The following is a 26,441-nucleotide window of genomic DNA, read 5'->3' as shown; positions in this document are numbered from 1 at the left end:
CTGTGACAGTTTCCGGTATCTGTCAGCCGCTCCCACTGGGCCTCGGTCCTCCGCCAGCGCCTGCCGGAGCCTGTTCGCGTCGACTGACCAGAGTCCGCGAATTCTCCGCTCCGAGCCGGTCCGGACTGCCCCGACCCCAGGTAAGGGGCAGTAGGAGCGCGCTTCTGACCCTGTGAGCCTCCATTTACTTGGCCTCGCAGCGCACTTGAACCCGCGGGGACGATGAGGCGAGGGTTTAGGCCGCGGGGCCTGGAGGGCGGGCCAGGGCTCCCAGCCCGGCCTCCGGAGGGGCGGAGGAAATCGCCGCTTTCCGTGGGACCTGCGGAGCTCGTGGGTCTCCATAAAGATCGTTTCTCCCGAAATTTTCGAGCTCCAAGCGTCCTCCAGTGCCAGAATTAACGGCTCCTTCCCCTGCGCTTCCATAGCCCTACTTGCACCTTTATTGTGGCCATTTATCACAGTCTGTAAAACTGTAATGTAAGTGGAATAATCTCCCTCTAATTGGTGTGTCACGAGGGACCGTTCGTTTCTTTCTTTAGCACACGGTGGGCGCTCGTGGGACATCCTTCAATTATTGGAGACCCGTCTCAATTCTAGGAAAACCTTTCCCCGAGTTCCTTAAGATTCCCCCTCTTGAGTGCCGCTGTCCCCTAACTCAGAATTGCACATATTGGCTCCATGCAACCTTTGATGTAGCAGCACCTGTCACATTCCCACCCTCCAGTCCGACTGTCAAAATTCTAATCCCAGCACCACCACTTCGTTGGATGACCTTGGGAAGATTGCTTCTCGGAGTCCCTGTTTCCTCATCTGCAGTAACAACATTCTTAGTGCTTTCTGGCGAATCAAGTGAGTTTATTTATATAGATTGCTTAGGATAGTTTCTGGCCCAGAGTAGGTGCTCAGTAAATATTAGCTATTATTACTGCTTCTGGGCATTCTTTGCAAATTTATCTTCCCTTCCTCCCTCACTCCTCACTTGAGGTCCAGAAAAGTGTCAAATTGACTTATATTTCTGGCCCCAACCTGGTACTTACACTGCCGGGAACCTAGTAGGCACTTAAATTGTGCCTTAGACTCTGATTATAAAGCCATCTGTTCTCATACTGCAACTTTAGACCCTGTTTTTATATACCTCAACTCATCGCCTAAATTATCCTACTTCTGTCCTCTTTCATCAGTTTTATCTAACCTTTTGGTTATATAAAAACAAAAGAGAGGAAAGCAGATGGGTGTTTTTTGCCCTGTTAGGGAGTGGGTGTAACTGGCTCCTTCCTATCACAAAGTATTCAGAGAATTTCTGGAGTCAATTCATCTCCTTATGACAATTTGAGGGGGTTCATCTTGGAAAAATGAAAACTCCTGCTTGGAGGGAGAGGGGCAGTATTCCAATCTAGTTGACTAATCCTATGCTAAAACAAATTCTGCATAAAGAAGTTCAAAGTGCTCTGCTGGTGAGGCTGGTGCCGGAAATTGGAACCTGTCTCTGAATGTGTGGAGGGTGTGGTGACCTTGTTGGAGTACCTGGTATTGCTGGGTTGGGTAATGAGAGCAATTAGAAACTAGATGAATCATAATCTTGAAAACTGACTCTAAACAGGGAAGTGAAATTTCCACTGTACAAATCTTTCAAGCTCCAGGGCCAAGTTGAGAGGATACTGACTGGTGTGTACTTCTTGGGATGGTTCAAAAGCCTTAGGTCAACGGGAGAAAGGGAATTAACTTATTGAGCATCTGTTTTGAGTTAGGCTTTGTACTGTACTACATGCTTTCACATGTTATTTCATTTAATCCTCCTACCAACAGCCTTGGGATGCCAGTGATATGTGCATTTTACAGATTAAAAAAAAATAAGATTTAAGATACTAAGGTCTCATAGCTTGTATGTGTCAACAGCAGGATTCAAACCCATGTTCCCTTGGCTCCAGAGCCCATGGCTAACCAAACATCAGAATGACTCTACTCAAAGTGATAAATAAAGGAGTTTGAAGGGAGGGAGAACTCCTGGAATCATATTATGCTATAAATCATCTTAGAGCTAGACAATAAAAGGTCATCAGTAGGAGCTTATTAAATTTAATATCACCACCTTCTTTTCTGTCCCTTTTTCTCCTCTCTACCCTCATGAAGATAAAGGTTTTGAATTTCACTTAAATACTAATCACAGTTTAGAAATTATAATTATCACCCTATGACAGAAGTTATCTTTTTCTTGGTACAAGATTCAAGCTATTATTATGCTCCATTCACTGAGTTTCATGAATACAGGCTGTGTGTACTGAGTGCCTTATAAATTTGACAAACATGACTGCTGTCTTGGCCTACTGACTTTAAATAGCCACATGATTATAAAAGAATTACAGGTCTGAGTGTGTGTCCAAATATGGCTCTTGAATAATAATAACAAAATTAGAAATGCAATATTAGAAGTAATTATGCCATTGTGTAAATGTTTACCTCTTTTGAAGGCTTTGCTACATTACTTACAAAATTAATTGAAGAATGAGAAAGCCTTTGTCTGCAACTGCTCTTTTTTAACTATACGTGAAATATATGCTTTTATTGCATGTAGACTTCACATTAAATTATTAATTTGAAGACAAATTTTGTTTTACTTAACAAATTACCTTATAAAGTGTAGCTGTAAACTAAAGTGCTTTTAATTAAGGAGATATTTGTAACACTACATGTTATTTTGAGTAACTGTGAGTAAAACCTGTTGTGATGGGTCAGCATCTGATGTCAGAGATAAAGAGAATCATGCAGTGAGTCAGAAAGGTGTTTTGTTTTGTTTTATCCTCACCCAAGGATATGTTCGTTGATTTTAGAAAGAGGAAATGAGAGAGAGAAGCATTGGTGTGATCCCTATGTGCCCCAATTAGGGATCCAACCTCCAACCTAATTTGTGCCTGACCGGGAACCGAACCCGAAACCTTTTGGTACACTGGACAGTGCTCCAGTCATCTGGCCAGAGCTAAACATTTTTTTTTAAGCTTTGTGGGAAACAGGGCCACCAAAAATTTTGGTTGCCTCCAAAAAAAAAAAAAAAAAAAAATTGGGAGAGAGAGAGATGGACATTTATTTTTTTAAAAAAAGAAATTAGCAGTCTCATTTGAATTTTTTTAATTGTTTTAATTTCCTATTAGAGGCTTTTTCTGTATTTGTGAGTTGCAATTTGCTTTCTAGAACATGCAAAAGTAAAAAATTAATGTCCTAACCATCTTCACCCTTGGAATAAAAGGTGAAACACTGACATTTCTCTGTCAGTTCAAGATATCAAATGTTTTATTTAAGGGTGCACTTATCTCTTTTTGACCTTTGGGTTCCTTTACAACAATTAGCAGAGACATTTTTTCTGCTTTCCACTGAAATTAACTTCTGCTTTGTCTGCTGAACTTTGATTGTTCACAACCTTCTTGGCCCTTGCATTTATTTCCTGCTTACATCTGAATTCCTATTTCACATTTAAGTCTCCACCCTAGGTTAATTTGACTTGTACTTTAAAGTGTATTGAAACTTCAGAGTGGTGTGAGAGTGCCTCTTAGAAATTATAAAATGGGGTGCTTTTTGAAAAAATTTCTCCTATTTCAGGTAATGGTTGCTTCTTCAGTGGATCTAGATTTGGGTGCCTATAAAATTATTTTATTTGGTTTTTAATTTAGTGATATTTCACAGATTCCTGCTTTTCATTTAGTTACAATAAAAAGTTAAAGAGTAATATAACAAATACTTGCATACTCTTAGCCTGGATTCACCTGTTGTTAACATTTTGCCACATTTGCTCTTTATATATCTGCATGTACTGAAGGATTGAAAATAAGTTACAGAAAACATCATCACACTTCATCATCTTTATCGACTAAGAGTTAGGACATTATCCTACCTGAGGGCAAACCATTATAGTTAAGAAATTGAAAATAATTCTGTATTGTTACATAATATGTAGTCCAAATTCAAATTTACTCTATTATGCAAAATGTCTTTTATGGCTATTTTAAAAATACAGATTGCAATCAAGTTTCACATATCAACTTTGATTTTCATAGCTCTTTTAATCTAAAATAGTCCTCACCCCAACTTGTCTTTTTTTAATAGTCCAGACCAGTTGTTTTTTAATTGGCACATGCTCTGGTTTTAACTGTTTATTTCCCTTTTATGTTCTTTAACTAATTTTTTTTATTTTCTATAAACTGGAAATTGAGTCTGGATCTTTATTAGATTTAGAGTAAATATATTTTGCATAAATACTTTATAGCTAGGTTGGCCATATTACCAGCTTACTCCAGGATAGTCCTGTGACCTGTTATCACAGCATAATTATTAATAGTGCCCCTTTTTGCTCTCTCTTTTTAAAAAAAAAATATATTTTTATTTATTTCAGAGAGGAAGAGAGAGAGAGAGGGAGAGAGAGATGGAAACATCAATGATGAGAAAGAATCATTGACTGGCTGCCACCTGCACACTCCACACTGGGGCTGAAACCCACAACCGAGGCATATGCCTTGACCTGGAATTGAACCATGACCTCCTAGTTCATAGGTAGGTGCTCAACCACTGAGCCACGCCGACTGGGCCCTTTTTGCTCTCTTAAAAGTATTCTGGTCTGGGTGATACATTAAGTGGTCACTACTTATTATAAATAACTAGGGGCCCAGCGCACGAAATCGCATGAGACCCAGGACCCAGAGTCCCGCGGCTCAGCAGGACCCAGAAAGAGTCCCTCGGACGACGATGACGCAGGAGGCAGGACCCAGAAACCCGCCCACCACCTGGTGGGACCCAGAAACCCACCTGCACCTTCGGTCAAGTTCTCCAGAGTCAAGTCCCCGCCCACCTGTGTGCACCTCTCCGTGCGTGCAACCCTGCCCACCCCACACACGCAGCCTCCTGCTGATCGGTCATTACAGCATGATGGCTTGACGACCACAGGCTTTTTATGATATAGATGATGTGCACTTCATGTTGCCTCCCATGAGGAGGTCCTCAGATTATATTGGTTCACTATTTATGATACTAAGTGTGATCATTCAGTTAAGGTGGTGACTGCCAGATTTTTTTTTATTGTAAAAGCATGTTTTTCTCTTTGTGATTAGTAAGTAATCTGTAGGATGATCACTTGAGACTGTCTGAATATCCTGTACTTCAATCATCTTTAACCCATGGTTTTAAAGTCCCTTGATGACCCTTGACAGAATAAATTATATATTAGTGGTTACGATACTAGTTGTGTTTAAATGATTAAGTTTTGACATTGAGATTCTTTTTTAATGGGAGAATAATATTTTATGTATTCCCAAACATTTCAAGATCCCCAGAAAATTTAAATATTGGCTGCCTGTCATTTTAAATGCTTTTTTTGTTGTTGTCTTTGCAGCTTTCTATCCTTTGAAACCACTAAGAATAATGTCCCTGCATCAATTTTTACTAGAGCCAATCACCTGTCATGCCTGGAACAGGGATCGTACCCGTAAGTATGCTATTAACTTTGTGCCTTTATTTTGGTACCTTTGATACTTTTAGATGTAGGCATTTTTAGTGATCATATATGTCATTGTCACATGTGAAAAGGACAGATATAGGTTCAGAAGGGAACTGGGTCAGTCCTTCAGTTTGCAGATATAGAAACTGAAGCCTAGAGTTTTGGACTTTCCAGTGGTTACACACCAAGTTAAGATTAGGGCAGGGGGAGGAAGAAAGAGAGAGATGTGAAAGAGATACATTGATTGGTTGCCTCCCGGTGATTGAACCTGCAACCCAGGTGCATTCCCTTGCTAGCACCCAAGCCTTTTGGCTCCTTGTTCACTTCTTTTACTATACCACTAGAGCAGCGGTCGCCAAACGGTGGTCTGCGGACCACTGGTGGTCTGTGAGGTCCAAAAGGTTGGCAACCACTGCACTAGAGGACAGTTTATATCAGAGACATATTTAAATCCGTTGTTTGGAATGGTTGTACCATAACCACTCTCACCCAGCATTTAGTCAGAATTCTAGGACCTAGAAACAAGCTGTTTCAGAGACATATGGTTTATTCCTGAGGTACAAAGGGCAGTACTAACTTGTATTTACTATCTATATGTATAAAAGCCAAGCGACCGGACGACTGGTCACTATGACATGCACTGAGGTGGCCAACCGGCCCAATTGGGGCCCCGATTGCCCCCCCCCTCAAACGCCCGCAGCCCCTCCCCCTGGGCAGCCCCACCCCCAATCAGTCCCCCCAACCCTGTGGGGCCAGCTGGCCAACCTCCAGCGTCCCCTCCCCGCTGCTGCCCTGGCCCCAATGGCCCCCATCGGGGCGGGCTGGCTGGACCCCACCCATGTATGAATTCATGCACAGGGCCTCTAGTATTATTCAAAACAAGCTTGAGTTTCTAGTTTTCTAGCCCCAGCAAACTAGAAAGGCATGGAGAAGACTCTTAGAAGTAGGTATAGTATAGCAAGCAGAGTGACAGGTAATATGACAAAGAGAATGAACCAAAAAAAAACCTAGAAACAGAAATGTAGTGTTAGGCCCATGAGATATTTTAAAAATTGAATTATATTCACTCTTTTTGAAAAATAATAGCTTTATTAAGATAGAGTTCACATAACATAAAATTCATCCTTTTAAAGTATACAATTTAGTGATTTTAGTATATTCACAGAGTTATGCAACAGTCATCACTATCTAATTTTAGAATATTTTCATCCCTCCAAAAAGAAGCTCTGTACCCATTAGCAGTCACTTCCAGTTTTCCTCAAAACTTCCAGTTGTAGGCAACTACTAATCTACTTTCTGTCTCCATGGATTTACCTGTTCTGGGCATTTTTTTATAAGTGAAATCATACAATTTGTGGCTTTTTACATCTGGCTTTTTTCACTGAGCACAATGTTTTCAAGGTTTATCCATTTTGTAGCACGTATCAGCTTCATTCCTTTTTATATTGTATAGACATACCTCATTTAGTTTATTTGTTGGTGGATATTTGGGTTGTTTCCACTTTTGGGCTGTTGTGACTATTACTGCTATGAACATTCACATACAAGTTTTTATGTGGACATATGGTTTCACTTCTCTTGAGTGTATACCTAGGAGTTGAATTGCCAGGTCATATGGTAGTTATGTTGAACACTTTGAGAAACTGCCAGACCATTTTCCAAAGTGGCCACACCGATTTATAGTCTCATTAGCAGTATATGAAGGTTCCATTTTCTCTACGTCCTCATCAAAACATGTTATTATCTGTGTTTTTTATTACAGCCCTATACCCACTTTTATCCTATTGGGTAGAAAGGAGTATGCCCACTTATTGGCTTTTTGTATATCTCCTTCGGAGAAATGTATATTCAGATCCTTTCGCCATTTTTTAAATTGGATTTTCTTATTGTTGAGTTGTAAGAGTTCTTTATATAATCTGGATACAAGCCTTTATCAGATATATGATTTGTAAAATCTCCCATTCTGTAGGATGTCTTTTCACTTTTTTGATGGTGTTCTTTGAAGCACAATAGTTTTTCATTTTTAAAATCTCCGATTTATTTTTCTTTTATTGCTTATGTATTTGCTGTATAGCTAATAAACCATTGCCTAATTTGAGTTCACAAAGATGTATACCTATGTTTCCTTCTAAGAGTCTCATAGTTTTAGCACTTATATTTAGGTTTTGGATCCATTTTGAGTTAATTTTTGTACAGCTTCATTTATCCTTTTGCATGTGGATAGCCAGTTGTCCCAGCACCATTTGTTGAAGACTCTTCTCTCTCCATGCAATTATGTTGGCACCCTTGTAAATAGTCAATTGAATGTAAATTTATTGGACTCTTGATTTTGTTCCATTGATCTTTATGTTTATTCTAGTGCGAGGACCACACTGTCTTGCTTCCTAGAGCTTTGTGTAATACATGCTGAAACTGGGAAGTGTAAATTTCAACTTTGTACTTCTTTCTCAAGATTGTTTTGGCTCTTCTGGGTCCCTTGCGTTTTCATATGAATTTTAGGATCAGCTTATTAATTTCTGCAAAGAAGCCAGCTAGAATTTTATAGAGATTTCTTTGTATCTATAAATTCACTATCTTTTTAAAAGCCATTCAGACATGGTTCACTCTTATTTTGCATGTGTGTGAGTGTGTGTGTGTGTGTGTGTGTGTATGTGTGTGTGTGAATCCTCACAAAGATATTTTTTACATTGATTTTTTTCTTCTTTTCTTTTTTTTTCTTTTCTTTTTTTTTTTTTTTTTTGAGAAAGACAGTGGAAGATAGGGCAGGGGGAGAAAGAAAGAGAGAGATGTGAAAGCGATACATTGATTGGTTGCCTCCCCCTCACACTCCGACGTGCCGGTGATTGAACCTGCAACCCAGGTGCATGCCCTTGACCTGAAATTGAACCCATGACACTTGGGTGCTCAAGTTGAAGCTCTACCACTGAGCTACACCAAGCAGGGCTCACTCTTATTTTTAAATAAATCCTTGGTACATAAACAGTACACTCTGGGTTAGTATCATGCAGGATGGTGAATCCAGAACTTCATAATTGAGTTTCCTGTATCTTCTATCTCCACTTTCCCATCTAAAAATAGTTTTTTGGAGTATTTCCAATTATCTGTATAATAAAAGCCAAACACCCGTTAAGGCAGAATGACCAGAACGACCAGTTGCTATGATGCACACTGACCTCCAGGGGACAGATGCTCAACACAGGAGTTGCCCCCTGGTGGTGAGTGTGCACCCACAGGGGGAGCGCTGCTCAGCCAGAAGCCGGGCTCACAGCTGGGGAGCGCAGCGGCAGTGGCGGGAGCCTCTCCCACCTCCGCAGCAGCACTAAGGAACAACGAGCCAAGCGGTAAGGAGCAGCGAGCAGGTGGGCGGTAAGGAGCAAGGGGTCCCGGACTGCGAGAGGGATGTCCAACTGCCACCTTAGGCCCGTTCTGCCAGCAGACATCCCCCGAGGGGTCTCAGACTGCGAGAGGGTGCAGGCCAGGCCGAGAGACCACCTCCCCCCCTCAGTGCATGAATTTCATGCACCAGACCTCTAGTTTTTAATAAAAATGCAAATTGTTATTGTCCTCATTTAAACTACTTTATAAATTCAATATATTAAGTCAAACTTTTTGTTATGCCAAATTATAATTTGAAATTTATAACATTTTTCAGGTTTAACTTTAGATTTGGCTTTTGAAATTCCTAGAAATTTAGAGAAATATATAACTTTTCCAGAAAGCATTGAAAGTCTTAGGATTTTAGAGCTAAATATTTACCTAGTTCCACAGTTTATCTGCAAAATAGATGTAGCTTTCCTAAGGAGTTGAGGATAGGTGACATAATAGATGGGGAAACTATTAAAAGATTGACCTAACATTTCAGTCAAAGATTCTAATTTTAGCCCTACCTGTTTGGGCTCAGTGGATAGAGCATTGGCCTGAGGACTGAAGGGTCCCGGGTTCGATTTTGGTCAAGAGCACATGCCCAGGTTTTGGGCTCGATCCCCAGTAGGGGGCGTGCAGGAGACAGCCAATCAGTGATTCTCATCATTCATTGATGTTTCTATCTCTCCTTCTCCCTTTCTCTCTGGGAAAAAAATAAAAAGAATATACATATCTATGTGATGATTTTTTAAAACTTATTTTTATTCACATTATAGTTGATCCATTGAAAAATTTGACTTCTTAAAATTAAAATTAGGATTTTTTTAAATATATTTTTATTGATTTCAGAGAAGAAGGGAGAGGGAGATAGAGATAGAAACATCAATGATGAGAATCATTGATCAGCTGCTTCCTGCACGCCCCCTACTGGGATGGAGCCCGCAACCCAGACATGTGCCCTTGACTAGAATCGAACCCAGGACTCTTAAATCCACAGGCCGGCTCTCTATCCACTGAGCCAAACCAGCTAGGGTGATATGTATGTTCTTATTATTTTGGATTGGTCCAAGAGATGTCCCTTAAAAACATAATTTTATTTTGTGATTTATAATGGCTTCATTTAAAGGAAAACTTTGATATAGTTTACCAGCAGAATCAAGTTTTGGGCTTTTTTTATAAACTATGATGGTTCCAACATGGGTCTATGATAGCAGTAATAAGAGCCTCTGCACTATTTTCAGCATTTCAGAAAGTCTAACAGAAATTAAATATTTATTACTAATAATGTTGTACAGGTGAGCTAAAATGTCAAATATCTTACTTCAGGCTGAAATTATAATTGCCTCTTGAACAATGCAAGGTTTTGGGCACTGACCCTCCCCCCGGTCCCTCATGCAGTTGAAAATTCTTGTATAAGTTTTGACTCCCCAGAAACATAACTATAGTTAACCCTTCGTGTGCGAGGGCCGGTGGTTCAATATCTCCCTTGGATACTAAAATCCAAGAATGCTGAAGTCCCTTATATAAAGTGGCATACAGTCTGCCCTCCACATCCACAGATTCCCATCTGCAGGTGGAAAATAATGTTTTCTATCAGCAGACAATTGAGTCCATGGGTGAATCACATGAATACAGAGGGCCACTGTATTTATTGAAAAAAAGAAAGTACATATAATTGGACCTGCGCAGTTCAAACCTGTGTTGTTCAAGGGTCAGTTGTATATCAGCTAAGTATAGCAACATCATTTATTTCTTATTGGTTAGAATCTTTGACAGTTGTATATGTCTCTGATAAAGTAAATGTTTAAGTTTAGTTTTTCTTTTTTTTTAATATATTTTTATTGATTTCAGAGAGAGAGGGAGAGGGAAAGAGATAGAAACATCAGTGATGAGAGAGAATCATTGATTGGCTACCTCCTGCATGCCCCCTATTGGGGATTGAGCCTAAAACCCAGGCATGTGCCCTGACTGGGAATTGAACTGAGACCTCCTGGTTCATAGGTCGATGCTTAACCACTAAGCCAACCTGGTCAGGCTTCACTCTACTTTTTAAATCCCAACTGTAACATATCCCTTTTTTGTGTGACAGTTTCAAGTTTAAGTGTTAACTATTGACTTTTTTCTCCAGAGATTGCCCTTAGCCCAAATAATCACGAAGTCCACATCTATAAAAAGAACGGGAGCCAGTGGGTGAAAGCTCATGAACTCAAGGAGCACAATGGACACATCACAGGTAAAAGAAGATAACCGTGAACTTAGTACAGTATTTTCAAATTTAGCACTCTTTCATTTAAATAAAGAGCCTAATAAAGTAAGTCAACCATAACATTCAAAGTTGTGTAGCATTTACTGAGTTTTCTTTAGAAATTTTCAGAAAATAGCATAATAGTGATCTCAATTTTTTTTATTGATTTTAGAGAGAGGAAGGAAGAGAGAGAGAGAAAGATCAATGCGAGAGAGAAGCATCCATATGTGCCTGACTAGGGATCCAACCTGCAACCTGGATATGTGCCCTGCCCAGGAATTGAACCCGTCACCTTTTAGTGTACAGGACGATGCTCCAACCAACTGAGCCATACTGATCTCAATTATTAAGTGCTTGTTTTAGCTCAGTTGGTACACACACTCAACTAGTGTTATGGAAAACTGAACCTACTATGAGGACTAAGGAGCTTAGATTAGGAGATGAGACGTGAAAGTGAAAACTAGACAGCATGTCAGCTGTGTGAAAACGTAAGCCAAACTGAATTTCCAACTGCTGTGGGAGCGCAGTGTCTTCCAAAAGTTGCCTGCATATTGTTCTGGGGGCAAGGAAGACATTCCAAATACTGAAAAAGACCAAGAGTAATATAACAAACATCCATAGTTAACAGCAAGAAAGATAAATGTCTTTTTTTTCCTGTGCCAGAAAGCTTAGGAATCAAATATTTAATAACAAGGAATATTATTCTAGATAATGGTAAAGTCCCCTCTCACCACCAGTTCTGTTCCTGTCCCTCAGAAGGCAGTCTGTAATTTAGTATGACATTGTCCTAGTCCATTTTTAACAATTTACATATATTTATATATATTCATAAGCAATCTCTAGTACTGTTGGCTAGTACTTTTCAGGGGCTGCCAAAATGGCATCGTATCATGCATCTCTTGCAGCTTGCTTTTGCATCCACATTGTTTCTGAGTTCTATGTTAGTGTAGCTAAGTCAAGTTTGTTCCTTTTAAGGCTGTTTGGCATTTCATACCTCATTTATTTACTCTTTCCTCCATCGAAGGACATTTATGTTGCCCGTTTTTCCTTATTACATTGAAGTGCTAAATCGAGCATTCCTGTGCAGATCTCTTTGTACATGTGTGATATTCATATATGGTAGACTTGTTGTATCACAGGAATAGATACATCTTCAACTTTGCTAGATATCATCAGATAGCCTTCATCCCACCAGCCTTGTATGAGAGTGCTTATTTTCCCATACCCACTGTGGGACATGCAGGAGGCAACTGATCAATGATTCTCATCATTGATGTTTCTATATCTCCCTCTCCCTTCCTCTCTGAAATTAATAAAAATATTTTTTTTCAATTTATTCTTCATAACTTTTTATTTAAAAATTTCTCACTGCAGTCTTGGGTTTCCTCTCCTCTCAGTTGTATTTGCACTTAAGTGGGCAGCCAAGAGACTGATGGTGACTTATTAAATTCGGACCCTGAAATTTTGCTTCTAATCCCCTAACATACTGATTAGCTTAGAGATCTCCTTCCCCCAAATCAGAGAAAAACATAACATGTTTTGATCTTCTGCACTCTTTACATTGTATTCTCCAGCAAAAACTTGTGACCATCCCTTTTTGCTTTTACCAGGATTTGTATATAATGCTAGTGAGCACCCTGATCGACTGACTATATATTACCGAACCAGCACCAAAGACATAATTTCTATTTTTGTTGCTATTGCTTTCCCACGTTATTTCTATTAGGTTTGGCCTATTTTCTCTGAGTCCCTTTGCCAGTGGCCTTATGGCCTAAAAATAATAACATCTAAAAATTTTAAATTGGAAATTTTGCATTAGGAAATACTTTTACATGAGAAAGGGCTAAGATGAAAGACCAGAGAGATAGCCAAAAGAGTGAAATATTTAGTTGTGTCCTTTTTCTCCCCTGCTTCTTTTTTGGAATCCTTTGAACTTGGGTCTGTTTTCTGTCCAAATGCTGAAATGATTTTTTTTTAAGTCTTAAAAAACTGTTGTTGGAAAAATCTAAGTATAACTCTATGGCAGAAGACCAAGGATCAAACATATTTTCTCAGAAAGATAGTAACTACAGAAAAATAAAATTCATCTTCTGAAGCTTTCTAGAAGAAAAGACTAGTCAGTACTGCAGAGAAAGAGTACAGCAAACATCAAAGGGATATCAGAGTCCTGGTGTTCTTTTTCTGTGAGTTTATTCTTTTGTTTTAAATGTTTAATTGCTATCTTTTAAAACACACACACACACACACACACACACACACACACACAAAAGACATTTTACAATGGACAGTTTTAAACAGATAACAAAAATAGACAATAATGTAATGAGTCCCTTGTATACTCCTCACCCAGATTCAACTGTTATCAACACACAGCCTGTCTTGTTCTCAACTCTCTTCCTGTACACATTTTGAGGCACATCCCAGACATTGTATCATTTCATATTTCAATTTGTATCTCCAAAAGATAAGGACTCTGTCTCTCCCCTTCCACTCTCTAAAAATTAATAGGGGGGTGGGGGCAAATATCCTCAGGTGAGGATTAACAACAACAATAAAAACAAATAAAAAATAAAGATACTTTCAGGCAAAAAAATCTTAGAGGGAAGATAAAGGACTTCAGACCAGATATCTTTAGAAACCTGTGAATGGGTGAAAGAATGTCCCTGCTTAGTTTTATAACCTCTGCAATTATGAAAACAGCTCTATTCTACCTGGCCTCATGGAGGATCCCGAGTTACAGAACTTTGTGGAGAAACATCCTTGCCTTTGTTATGTGGTGATCAGGACCACATCTGTCCCCACCGTACCAATGGCCACCTGCCTGTGCCATGTCAGTTGTCATTGGCTTAGGCCAGTGGTCGGCAAACCGTGGCTCACGAGCCACATGCGGCTCTTCGGCCTCTTGAGTGTTCTAACACCACTTCTTCAAAATAGACTCGCCCAGGCCAAAAAACCGACTTCTGCGCATGGGCCACGAAGTTTCAATCGCACTGTACGTGCGCGCCCACATGTGGTATTTTGTGGAAGAGCCACACCCAAGGGGCCAAAGAGCCGCATGTGGCTCGCGAGCCGCGGTTTGCCGACCACTGGCTTAGGCAAAGGAGATGATGCCACGTCTCACTTGCAGGTATCGACTGGGCTCCCAAGAGCGACCGCATCGTCACTTGTGGGGCAGACCGCAATGCCTATGTCTGGAGTCAGAAAGATGGTGTCTGGAAGCCAACCCTGGTGATCCTGAGAATTAACCGTGCAGCCACTTTTGTCAAGTGGTCCCCACTAGAGAACAAATTTGCTGTGGGAAGTGGAGCAAGACTCATTTCTGTTTGTTACTTTGAGTCTGAAAATGACTGGTGAGCAACATCTGAGTTTTTTTTACTTCTCTCTATAGAATCATGCATTTGAAACACTATGTTCTTGGTGACTTCTTGAGACACTGGGTTAAGGTTTAACTATTGCTTCAGTTTTTCTTCACCTGAAGGTTTTTTTCCTCTGAATTTTCCATTCTCTGATTGCACGTTTTTCATTTCTATGTGCACATTGAGTCAAATCTCACATCGTTCTCACATTAATCTAGAGCTGTGATTTCCATGTCCTGATCTCCTAACCTGTATGTTCTATAACAGTGGTTCTCAACCTTTTTAATGCCGCGACCCTTTAATACAGTTCCTCATGTTGTGGTGACCCCCAACCATAAAATTATTTTCGTTGCTACTTCATAACTGTAATTTTGCTACTGTTATGAATCGTAATGTAGCAGGGTCGCCTAAGACCATCGGAAAACACAGATATTTACATTACGATTCATAACAGTAGCAAAATTACAGTTATGAAGTAGCAACGAAAGTAATTTTATGGTTGGGGGTCACCACAACATGAGGAACTGTATTAAAGGGTCGCGGCATTAAAAAGGTTGAGAACCACTGTTCTGTAAGCTATTACTACTCTTCTGACTCTGTACTATCCAAATAGCTGTTTTCTTACTCTGATATATAAATTATAAACTTGAAAGATTCCCAGTGTCCTGGGAAATAATTATTTTTCCTCTTATCTCTATCCACTTAAATTTCTAGGATTCTTACAGATAACAATGTTCTCCTTTCTTTAAAGTTTATTTGCAAACCAAATCTGTGCCTTGGTATAATGCTTTTCTTGTTTAAGCCATTGAAGTAAAATTTGGTCAGGATCTTGGATATATAATCAGCCTGTTGTACTTTTTTTATAAATCACTTGTTGCTAAGCCAGTCAAAATGCAGAGGTTTATTTTATGGCTAAGTAATTTATTTTAACTATTCCTTCCTTCTTATTTTGATAAGAAAACAACTCTGCTCTACATGACATGTATTCAGGAAGGAATAACTACTCTTCAACCTGGAATTGTCATTTAGTAGGAAACTGGCAGTATGTATTTGCACTACAAATAGCAGAGTACACATTACTCTGTGTTAGTGTTCCTACTGTTTGCTTTCTGCTGAAACAGTGAAAGGAAGGGATTATCATATTACACTTTGTTATTTAGTAAAACCTCGGAAATTTTGATTCTTTGAAAAGAAAGTCTAAATTTGCAGCAAGATTGAATTATGCGTTTAGACATGCATTTTTCCTTCAAACGTGTAAAATTAAGGCTAACAAAATGTTGCCTGCTAAAAATCATTTAGAAGGCTCACTATAATACATATGTAAGAAACAATTTTTCTTTCTAGGTATCCCTCGATGTCAGTGATTGTTCACATTTTTATTCATTAAAAAATAGTCTCAGATATAGGTAAATTGGGCTTTACTGTAGTACAAAGTGTCATTTGAACAAGCTGTATGTTCAGGGGAGTTTCTCAGCTATAAAACAATATTTTATTGGTATGATATGAGTACTTTAAAACAATCTTTAAGCCTCTAATTTAAAATAACTGTATTAAACAAGTAGAATATTGTCTATTTTTCAGAATGAAATTTTTCAGATAGGTTCCTAAGAAAAAGATTGTATAGAAAAACAATTAGCTTTCAACGAAAGACATTTGGCACAATATTAAGCCTCTCGTGTTGAACAGAGCATGATTGGTTTTTAAGCAGCAGTTTAAGGGCAGAAATTATGCCAGAATCATGACTGATTTTAGACATAAATAAACTCTGTAAGTGAAGCTAGAGAATTAGAGTCTAATCTCCAATAAGAGGTTCTGCTGATTTCATGATTAAATTTTCACTGAAAAAAAGTTAAAAAGAATTTGAAGCTTCAGGAAACTTACTTAGCATTGGAAACTTGGAAAGCAAATTAAGCTATCTTACAACCCAAACTTAACCTAAAATGAAATAACAAATCACTGAATATTTATAATAAAAATTCAAGTAATTTCAAACCTCCATTTTTATTTCAAAGGTTAAAGTCAGACATAATCTGAAACTCCTTGGGGCACTACCAGAGTTCATCCATAAATATACTTACCAAAGAGGATCTCCTGGTAGCCCAAAAAGTTCAGAACCAGTTGCCCTGATAAGAATGTCAAAACCTGCCCTAGCTGTTTGGCTCAATGGATAGAGCGTCGGCCTGTGAACTGAAGGGTCCCGGGTTCAATTCCAGTCAAGGGCATGTACCTTGGTTGCGGGCACATCCCCAGTGGGGAGTGTGCAGGAGGCAGCTGATCGATGTTTCTCTCTCATCGATGTTTCTAACTCTCTATCCCTCTCCCTTCCTCTCTGTAAAAAGTCAATAAAAAAATATATTTAAAAAGAAAAAAGAAAAGAATGTCAAAACCTAAGACAGGAAAATGGAAAGGACAATCTGGTTCTTTCTCTCTTCCTCTCTTTCTTTAGAAATGCACCCTCTCTCTGACAGGAAACCTGGTAGCCACCACATAAGAACCATGCATTGATGTTTTCGCCTGACATATTTGTAAGTCATGTGGTTTATGGATAAACTAAAATAGTTTTTCTCCTTTTGTAGGTGGGTAAGCAAGCACATTAAAAAGCCAATTCGCTCCACGGTCCTCAGCTTGGATTGGCATCCCAACAATGTTTTGCTGGCAGCAGGATCATGTGATTTCAAATGCAGGTGGGAACAAATGAGAATTGGTAGACAGACTTGAGTTGTTGTTCATCAGTCATCTTTCAACAAATATTTTTAAGGTCCCATTTTGTAAGGTACTATGCTAGGTACCATAAGGGATTCCGATGAAAAGAGCTTGTGGTCTAGAAAAGGGACTAAAAAGCAAGTGCATAAATCAACAAAGGAGAAAGAAGTGGACTTGGAAGTATGGGAGAAGGAAGATGAAAGGGTGGGGATAGGGAAGTTTTCCTTAGGCAGAACACCCGTGGTTCAGAATGGGGTAAGTGTTCTTCTCCTCTCCCCCTCCCTCAACTACAGTATCACTTCTCATTTTATACTCAGGCAGCAGACTGCAAATTCCAGAGTGAAACTAAGATCAACAAAACATAGCTGAACAGTGTACTGCTGAGCTATTATTGTGCTATTCCTTTTCAGTTAAAGCTTTTTGTTATTAGTATGAGGCTAGAAGAAACACAGCTACTTGGCTAACTCCTTTAAGGACTGTACAAGTAATTGCTTTTTTTAAAGTTGTTCTTTTTTAACAGGCTTTTTTTCCCTTTAGCCAGAAGGAAAGCAAATAAATGTTGCTTTATGTTGACCTATGTGGTGGATTGGGAGATGGGATGCATCTTTTTTTAATAGGGTATGTGGAGAATTTCCAGAAAACCTAACTAGTGATTTATATCCAAGAATACCCAAGGGAGCCTGGCTGGTGTGGCTCAGTGTTTGAGTGTCAACCTATGCCCCAGGAGGTCATGGTCAGGGCACATGCCCAGCTTGTGAGCTCGATCCCTAGTGTGGGTCATGCAGGAGGCAGCTGATCAATGATTCTCTCTCATCATTGATGTTAATATTCTCTCTCCCTCTCCCTTCCTTTCTGAAATCAATAAAAATATGGTGTTTGTTTTTTTTTTTTTAAGAATATCCAAGGGTGTTTTTTGTTTGTTTTTGGGGCTCTTTTTATTTTTTTCTTACTAGTAAATATGAGTGTGACAGTTGGACTATGAGAGGGGGATTCAGTAGTGTCAAGGTACTTTTTGGAAAAATATTGGTTCTTGTACTTAAGAACCAATGTAAGAGTAAAAATACATATTCTCTAGAATTTTTTATATTTAGTTTTGTTTTTGTGATGTTACCCAGAGTCATTTTAGCTCCCTTAGAGGGTGGAGCTAAGTGTTACTGATCATATCACCTGGATCATCAGGCTATACTAAAAATCTGGTTGTGAAAATAGGTTACAATGCTTTTGTTAATAATAATTTCTAGAAATAAACTCTGCTTTGGCTTGCGCTCCTTTGGATATGGAACTGTTCCGTTCCCACACTGCAGTTGGCGCAGCTGAGAACCACTCGTTCTTTCCTGGACTCAGATGACTAAAGCAGTAGCCACTGTGACGCTGATTTAAAGCACAGTGATGCTAAGGTCACATCATCTAACTTACACATAGCTCACTGTGCCCTTCCCCTCTCTGGTGCCCTGACTCTTCCAGAGCTGCTACTGCCATTGTCATTTTGAAGAGAAATATTCTAGGTCATTTAGGGAGTCTTTAGGTTCAGGAGTTTTTGAAGAGAAGCTTTACAAAGTAGGTACAGCATTGGAGGGCAAAAGGAAATAAAAGGATAGATTCCCAGCTGTTCTTTATCCCTTTTGCTTCCCACCTCAAGGAATTAGAGAAAGAGACTGATGATAGCAGGCTATAAAGGACCCACCTTCATCCCGGACAATACCTGCCACAAAGGCTGGACCGTGGGCCTGAGGGTACAGTGAGCACCGCCCTCTGCCTGACAGTGCTAGGGAAAGCCGGCCTGCTCTTCCCACGGCCTCCCTCAGCTTTCACTTTAGATGTCCCTTTCTTAAGTGAGTTCATGCTATTGGTTTATTGTAGGGTAGCAAATAGTTTCCTTTCTCCTACCATTTGACTGCGTGGGCTTCTTGGAATACTGTGTTGAGAATGAGGGTAAAGTAGACAAGAAACAATGCTGTGCTCATTTAGCCAGATCTCCCATGGGCAAGGGAGAGTGGGACAGCACAATCCTCCCCCAGAATGTACAATTCAGGAGGGAAGAGCTTTTGTATTCATTATTTCTAGAATGGCACTCCTAGAGCAGCACTCAGTGATTATTAGTTGATTGAGTATGGATTGACCTGTAGGCAGCCTAGAACCATTCTGTGTCTTAAGAGGTTTCTTCATGTTAAGTTGCCCCATCATATTTTACTCTGCATTCTGAGGCACCTTGTAGCAGGGGCCTGTAGCCTATTTCTGTCTATATATATAACAGCCTACGTGACCAAACGACAGGTCAATCGGTTGCTATAATGCACACTGACCACCACAGGGCAGATGCTAAACACAGGAGCTTCCCCCTGGTGGTCAGTGTGCTCCCACAGCACAAGTGCCGCTCAGCTGACTGAAGGGCACCAGACGCCAGGCTCACAGCTGGCAAGTGCAGCTGCAGCTGTGCGAGTTTCTCCCACCTCCATGGCAACATGCTACCCAGTGGCTGGGCAGGCACAGTGGGGCTGGGATGAGCGGGAGTGGCACAGCACCTGGCCCCACTACTACATCCCCAAGGGGTCCTGGATTGCAAGAGGGAGCAGGCCAGGCTGAGGGACCCCACCAGTACACGAATTCGTGCACCAGGCCTCTAGTATGCATATATTATCATTTACTTTTTCCTTCTCCCCTGCCCCTTAAACTGCAGAGTGTTTTCTGCATACATTAAAGAAGTGGATGAAAAGCCAGCCAGTACACCCTGGGGCAGCAAGATGCCTTTTGGTCAGCTGATGTCAGAGTTTGGTGGCAGTGGTACTGGTGGCTGGGTGCATGGCGTCAGCTTCTCCGCCAGTGGGAGTCGACTGGCCTGGGTCAGCCATGACAGCACTGTGTCCGTTGCCGATGCCTCAAAAAGCGTGCAGTGAGTATTTGCCTTCTGTTTTGAGTTAGGACATGGGGTGGGATTTCTCATCAGCTGGCTAAGGCTGCCCTTCTCTGGGTGCTTATGTAGGACGCAAGCATAAAAATCTGCCTAAGAACTGCAAGGCAGCCTTTAAATCACAGGCACACATTTAGATTGTTCACTTGGGGAAATTTTAAAGAGTTAAAATTTAAAGAGTTTCACTTCCAGAAACACTTCTTAATGAAAGTGCTGATAGTGATTCCTTTGAAGAACCTTCCTGGTTTGCTACTGATAAGAGTTCCTTCAAATAACCAGTTTAGTCTGTTACTACGAATTCCTTGCAACATGTAAATGTCACACACCAGCCTTAAATTAAATAGAGGATGTATTCTTGCTCTGTGTAGTCAGTGAACAATGACTCCATTAATTTGGGACTTCATTCAGTAATATTAAAACCTTGAAGCCAGTTCCTTTGGTGTATGCTGGAAGAACTCAAATCATGATGACTCATTTTTCCCTGCTCAGCCTTAAAGAGAGCATTAGGCATCTTGTTAGACATCAGAATTCATATTTGTTCACATGTTAGAGGAAGAATATCCTTTCCTAGTGCATCCTTTCCCATTGGCAGCCAGAGGTAACGCACCTTTAAAGGTTTCCTGACTTAATATGTATGCTGGCAGTCGGTCACATCAGGTGACTCTGGCTCCCTCTGCCACATGGTGACAACCAATTGGTATTTCAGAAAGGATATTTTTTCCTACTGGATTGAATTGTATTTTTAAACTTTATGGGGGTTTTTTAATGACCTTCCCTATTATAAATGATATAGACTTTTGGAAGATTTCTATACATATATATAGATACTTACAGTAGCCCTAGCTCCTAACCCAGGTGGGGGAAAGAGAATAGGCTTTACTAACTGTTATTGGTCCCAGCCCTCTAGGAGCCCCTAGTGAGCACAGGCAAGGAGAAAATAGCAAAATAAGGTGTTCAGTCGTGAGTGACACTAAGAACTTTAGGAGATCAGAGAAAGGGGAAGCCACTTTATGCTGATGTGCTCCAGGAAAGCTTCATGGAGGTGATCAAATCAGAGCTGAGCTTCAAAAACGGGTGGACTTTGGATAAGCAAGAGGAGCAGAGAGAGCATGTAGTAAAGGGGTGTGGGAGCAAAGGCAGAGATGGGAAAGAACAAGGGCTTTCTGGGGACCAAGCTGTAGACCAGTTTGTCATTAGTTGGAGATGGGGTGGGGTAGGTAGACTTAGAAGGATGTAGAGCATAGGCGAAAGAGAGCAGAAGGCCTTGGTTTCTACAGGTTATCTCAGGGCCATTTCATGCTTGAGATTCCTGTAAGGCTAGGTCATGGGGCTCCTTTTAAACATAAGTGGTTGTTTAAACTGCCAAAGCCCCTGTGAGAATGGGTCCTTTGTCATCTTCTGTATCCATAAAGAAACTGAGTGTTCCCTTGTATCTCCTTTTAACAAGTGTTCTTGTGTTCAGGGTCTCAACTCTGAAAACAGAGTTCCTGCCCCTCCTGAGTGTGTCATTTGTCTCGGAGAATAGCGTTGTAGCCGCTGTAAGTATTTCTCTTCATCTTTCCATGTAATACACTGTATATAATTCTCCAGAACAGGAGCAATGCATGCTCTGTGACTTTGTGCACTAGCACAGAGTAGAACAGCCTTTTAAAAGAAACAGAGCTAGCCCTAACCGGTTTGGCTCAATCAGCCTGCGGATTCAAGGGTCCCAGGTTCGATTCCAGTCAAGGGCATGTACCTTGTTTGTGGGCACATACCCAGTGGGGAGTGTGCAGGAGGCAGCTGATCGATGTTTCTTTCTCATAGATGTTTCTAACTCTCTATCCCTCGGCCTTCCTCTCTGTAAAATATCAATAAAATATATTTTAAAAAAGAAAAGAAACAGAGCTAGCCTTTAGGAATAAGGGACACCTGTGGTGGTGAACATTCTCTGTGAGTGGTTGGTAGGTAGACAGTGTACCCTCCAGGGCCTGACTAATATCTTATTTCAGGGCCATGACTGCTGCCCAATGCTCTTTAACTATGATGACCGCGGCTGCTTGACTTTCGTCTCCAAGCTAGACATTCCAAAACAGAGCATCCAACGCAACATGTCTGCCATGGAACGCTTCCGCAACATGGACAAGAGGGCCACAACTGAGGACCGCAATACAGCCTTGGAGACTCTGCACCAGAATAGCATCACGTAAGTGCCACCCCGCCACCTGGGGCCCCTGGATCTGAGTTCCTGGATGATACCTGTAGCCACAGCCTAAAAGTGAACTACACCCACCTCGTCATCCTGTCCTTCAAGGTGTAGATGGTACAAGGCATCCCACATGAGGAGTGCCGATCCTGCTGTGGATTGTGAGCTGGTGTGGACCAACGGTGCAGTCCAACCCACTGAGCCACACCGGCCAGGGCTAAGTTGTGCTTTTCATCATGTTGAGTGAAAGGGACTACTGGGCCTAAAATAGGCTGAAAACGTTTGTGCTCTATTAAAAAGTGTAACTTGAAGGCATAGCAAAACTTTCTTCACACTTTACAAGTTTCTCTGTCTTGAATGACTTTCAATGTTATTTCTTGTGAATTTTTCTTAAGCTTCTCTGCAGACTGTATATCAGGAGAGAAGCAACTCTCTTTGCTTCTTTGAGACTTTTAGTTTAAAAAAAAAATGACAGACCCTTGCAGATTGACATGTTTACTTTTATTTGCAGATATTAAGCAAACTTTTTCTGTAAGGGATCAGATAGTATATATTTTAGACTCTTAGGGGCTATATGGTCTCTGTCACAACTACTCAGCTCTTCTGTTGTGGTACAAAAGCTGCCGTGGGCAATACGTAAATAAATGAGCATAGCTGTATTTCAGTAAAATGTTATGGACACTGGAATTTTAATTTCACATAATTTTCACATCATGAAATAATAGTTTTGGGGTTTTTTCCAACCATTTAAAATTGTAAAATCCTTTCTTAGCTCACTGGTAGTATGTACCATTTGCCATCCCCTTCCCTAGAGGTAATATTCTGGTCATTTCAGAGGAGAAAGGAAAATATTGTCTGAGCTACAGAATTGATTTTCTTGGAAGTTTTTCAGATAATTAGGCTGAGACAAGTTGTCTCATTTGTGTCCCTCTGCTTTTCGTGGTTGGAATTTTGTGGTGTGTCTGACTGTTGCTGACATTTATAATGATTAATTTTAAATGAAGGAGAGCTCTTGGCTTACATGCCCTGGTTGTCAGAGAGTCATCAGGGAGTTTTTGTTTTGATTGGATTTCAGTCATGCTTCATCCTGCCTCTGTTTGTTTGTTTGTTTGTTTGTTTGTTTGTTTGTTTAAATTAGTTTTTATTTCAATCATGGCTGTGGTCCTGGCCACACCCTGCTACTGGGCAGTTTGCATGCTGTGTGGCCTGGATTGTCTTGTTTCTCCACATCACTAATTAATGTGGGTTCTTACTCTTTCCCTCATATCAGTCTTTTCTCTTCTGGCCATCAGGGAATATGGTGCATTTTCATATTTTCTGAATCAGATTGCTGCAGCCTAATATTAATAGACAACTTAATATTCAGGAGTTGATGCCCTAACCAGTTTGGCTCAGTGGATAGAGCGTCGGCCTGCGGACTGAAAGGTCCCAGGTTCGATTTCGGTCAAGGGCATGTACCTGGGTTGCGGGCACATCCCCAGTAGGAGGTGTGCCAGAGGCAGCTGATCGATGTTTCTCTCTCATCGATGTTTCTAACTCTATCCCTCTTTCTTCCTCTCTGTAAAAAAAATCAATAAAATATATTTTTTAAAAATATATATATATTCAGGAGTTGATAGACAGTTTCCTTGAAATGCCTTTATACTATTAGGAAGGTTGGGGCTTACTTCTACCACATACCTTACAATCTCTTGTTTTTGCTTTTTTTTCAGTCAAGTATCTATTTATGAGGTGGACAAGCAAGATTGTCGCAAATTTTGCACTACTGGCATCGATGGAGCCATGACAATTTGGGATTTCAAGGTATTTTCTGCCTTTCAGAACAAATCCTGTTTGTGTTAAAACTTCCTATGAGAAAAATGTTTCTCATTTTTTGAAACAAAATATCAAAGCCAATGCAGATCAGAAATATAAGATATTACACTGAAGTTGTCTTTAAAACCTAAAGGTCATTAGCAGGAAACCACACTTTCCCAATGATTTGGAATATATACTTCTCTCTAGATGTCCATCTATTCATTGAGGAAAAGTTGAGTGCTGTTTCTATAGCAGGCCCTGTGTTGGGTACCCGTCTAAATTTAGCTACATAGATATATTTGTATGGTTTACACTAATTAGTCTAATAAACATTTACTAAGTGTCCTCTGGGTGTAGGCATGGTGCTGGGTACTAAGGATATTGAGATGAAGGAGCCCCTGAAGGGCTTGTCTGGTGAGAGAGAACGGAGGGTCAGGGGATTAATTGGAGCTCCAGAAGAGAAGCCAGTGTCTCTGTTTTTACATTGAGGAATTTAGGGGGACGCATGGACTGCCAGCACTGCAGGGAAGAGCTGCATCTCTAGACGCAGTGGGATTTCAGGAATGGTTGGGGGCAAAGGGGGTGCACACTATAGTCAAGGCACTGCCAGTGGTGTGGACTGTGGTGTGAGTCCTACAGACGCAGAAGATGGAATTAGAGAAAAGAGCTTGGCATGGTCAGGGAGAGGAAGCTGGGCTTTGTCTACAGACAACTAAAAGCTATTCCAGAATCGATGTAGAAACGCACCAGGCTGTAAGGCGTGGGTGGCCTAGGCAACGAGAGCTTGGGGCAGAGGCTGTTGAGTCCAGTGAACAGGTGATGAGGATATGGACTCCAGCGGAGGCAGGGGTTGTAGCCAGGAGGCTCTGGACAGAGAGAGATTTAGGAGGCCTGATGGAAGGGGTAGTGACAAATCTAAGGACTCTGTATACTCTAGCTTTATAGAATTTTGCCGTTGTACATTTCCATGATTTTTTTTCCCCTCCTTGGGTCAAATACATAGTATGGAAAAGCCTCCAGAATATTCTGAAGAAACAAACTATCTTTCTCTAAAAGTATCCTCCCCACCCTCGCCGGTTTGGCTCAGTGGATAGAGCATTGGCCTGCCAACTGAAGGGTCCCAGGTTCTATTCCGGTCAAGGGCACATGCCTGGATTGCGGGCTCAATCTCCAGTAGGGGGCGTGCAGGAGGCAGCTGATCCATGATTCTCTCTCATCATTGATGTTTCTATCTCTCTCTCCCTCTCCTTTCCTCTCTGAAATCAATAAAGAAACATATTTTAAAAATAAAAATAATAATAATAATAATGAAAGTATCCTCCCCACCCCCTTTTTTAATCTTCATATGCTTTAAGTCCTGGGCATCTGTAGTTAGCACCACCCGGGTGGTTACAGTCATGCCCTTTATCCTTTGATCTCTCAAGCCATGTCTTTTTCTCTCTTTTTGCACTTGTGTGAGCTAGGAAGTCCCAGTGCAGTTTTCTCTTCAATCCATCCACCTTTGAGCACCTGCTGTGTTGTGCAGCAGGCTGACTGCTGTGTGGCCTACAGAAGTACCTGCCATTAGGGCATCTAGAGTGTGGTGAAGAGGCAAGGGACATGTGCACAAGTGGCCCTCATCAGTAAGGGCCAATGACACAGATAAGGAGGTATGTGCCCCAGGAACACAGGAGTGTGCCCAGAACCTGTGGGCTGGGGTAGTGGAGACAGGAGAACACCTGACCTGGAAGGGCCAGCAGTCCTGGAGAGACTCTGGGCAAAGTCCTGGGAGAGCGTGTCTCAGATTGGGGGGTACAGGGAGCACAAGGAGCCTGCACCTCAGCCAAGGAGAGGAAGGGGAGTAGTATGGCACTGTGGGGAAAATGCCAGGATATACAGTCCTCAGTAACCATTAGTCTTCTTCCTTCCATTTTTAAGACCTTAGAGTCTTCCATCCAGGGCCTCCGGATAATGTGAAGCTGAGTGAGCCTCCCAGATCCAGCATGACAAACTGACAAACTGCCCACGGCAGCTCCACCATTTGCATGATGGTGAGGAGAGCCAGCCGCAAGGAAACACTGAAGACACGTATCGCGCCAATGTTGTTTGTGTGGTTTTGTTTGAATATAATTGGTTAAAGTGTTGGATTTTTAAAAGCAGCAGTGATTGGGTTTTGTTTGTATTTTGGTTTTTGTTTGTTTGTTTTTTTGGTTTTTGTTTTTGCTATTTCATTCCATTTTTTGACCAAAGCTTCTCTTTTAGTAGTTTATTATGGAAATTGTCACACTAACTTAAAAGAAAGGGTGGAGAGGTATGTAAATTGCTAAAAATTTAAATAAAAATACTGAGTATGTTTTTGGTTCTGTTTCCTTATATTATTTCCATATTTAGTAGAAAGACTTAATCAGTTCTTCTTTAGACTAGTT

The 26,441-nt window shown here is 40.8% G+C and overlaps 1 protein-coding gene across 1 annotated transcript; it reads left to right on the top strand.

The window, feature by feature from the left end:
* Nucleotide 1: 1 nt before the first annotated feature.
* Nucleotides 2–26,370, top strand: ARPC1A (actin related protein 2/3 complex subunit 1A). Its single transcript, XM_080678558.1, has 10 exons — nucleotides 2–140; nucleotides 5,375–5,467; nucleotides 10,971–11,075; nucleotides 14,215–14,437; nucleotides 17,020–17,127; nucleotides 19,824–20,036; nucleotides 21,517–21,592; nucleotides 22,046–22,239; nucleotides 23,952–24,042; nucleotides 25,954–26,370. The coding sequence occupies exons 2-10, from the start codon at nucleotides 5,404–5,406 to the stop codon at nucleotides 25,990–25,992; spliced, it is 1,113 nt and encodes a 370-aa protein (XP_080534684.1). The 5' UTR covers nucleotides 2–140; nucleotides 5,375–5,403; the 3' UTR covers nucleotides 25,993–26,370.
* Nucleotides 26,371–26,441: the final 71 nt, after the last annotated feature.

This window comes from Plecotus auritus (genome assembly GCF_963455305.1).
Source record: "Plecotus auritus genome assembly, chromosome: 7".
Lineage (NCBI taxonomy): Eukaryota > Metazoa > Chordata > Mammalia > Chiroptera > Vespertilionidae > Plecotus > Plecotus auritus.
Note: the sequence above shows the minus strand (reverse complement) of the source record. Positions and strands in the feature narration are given on the sequence as shown.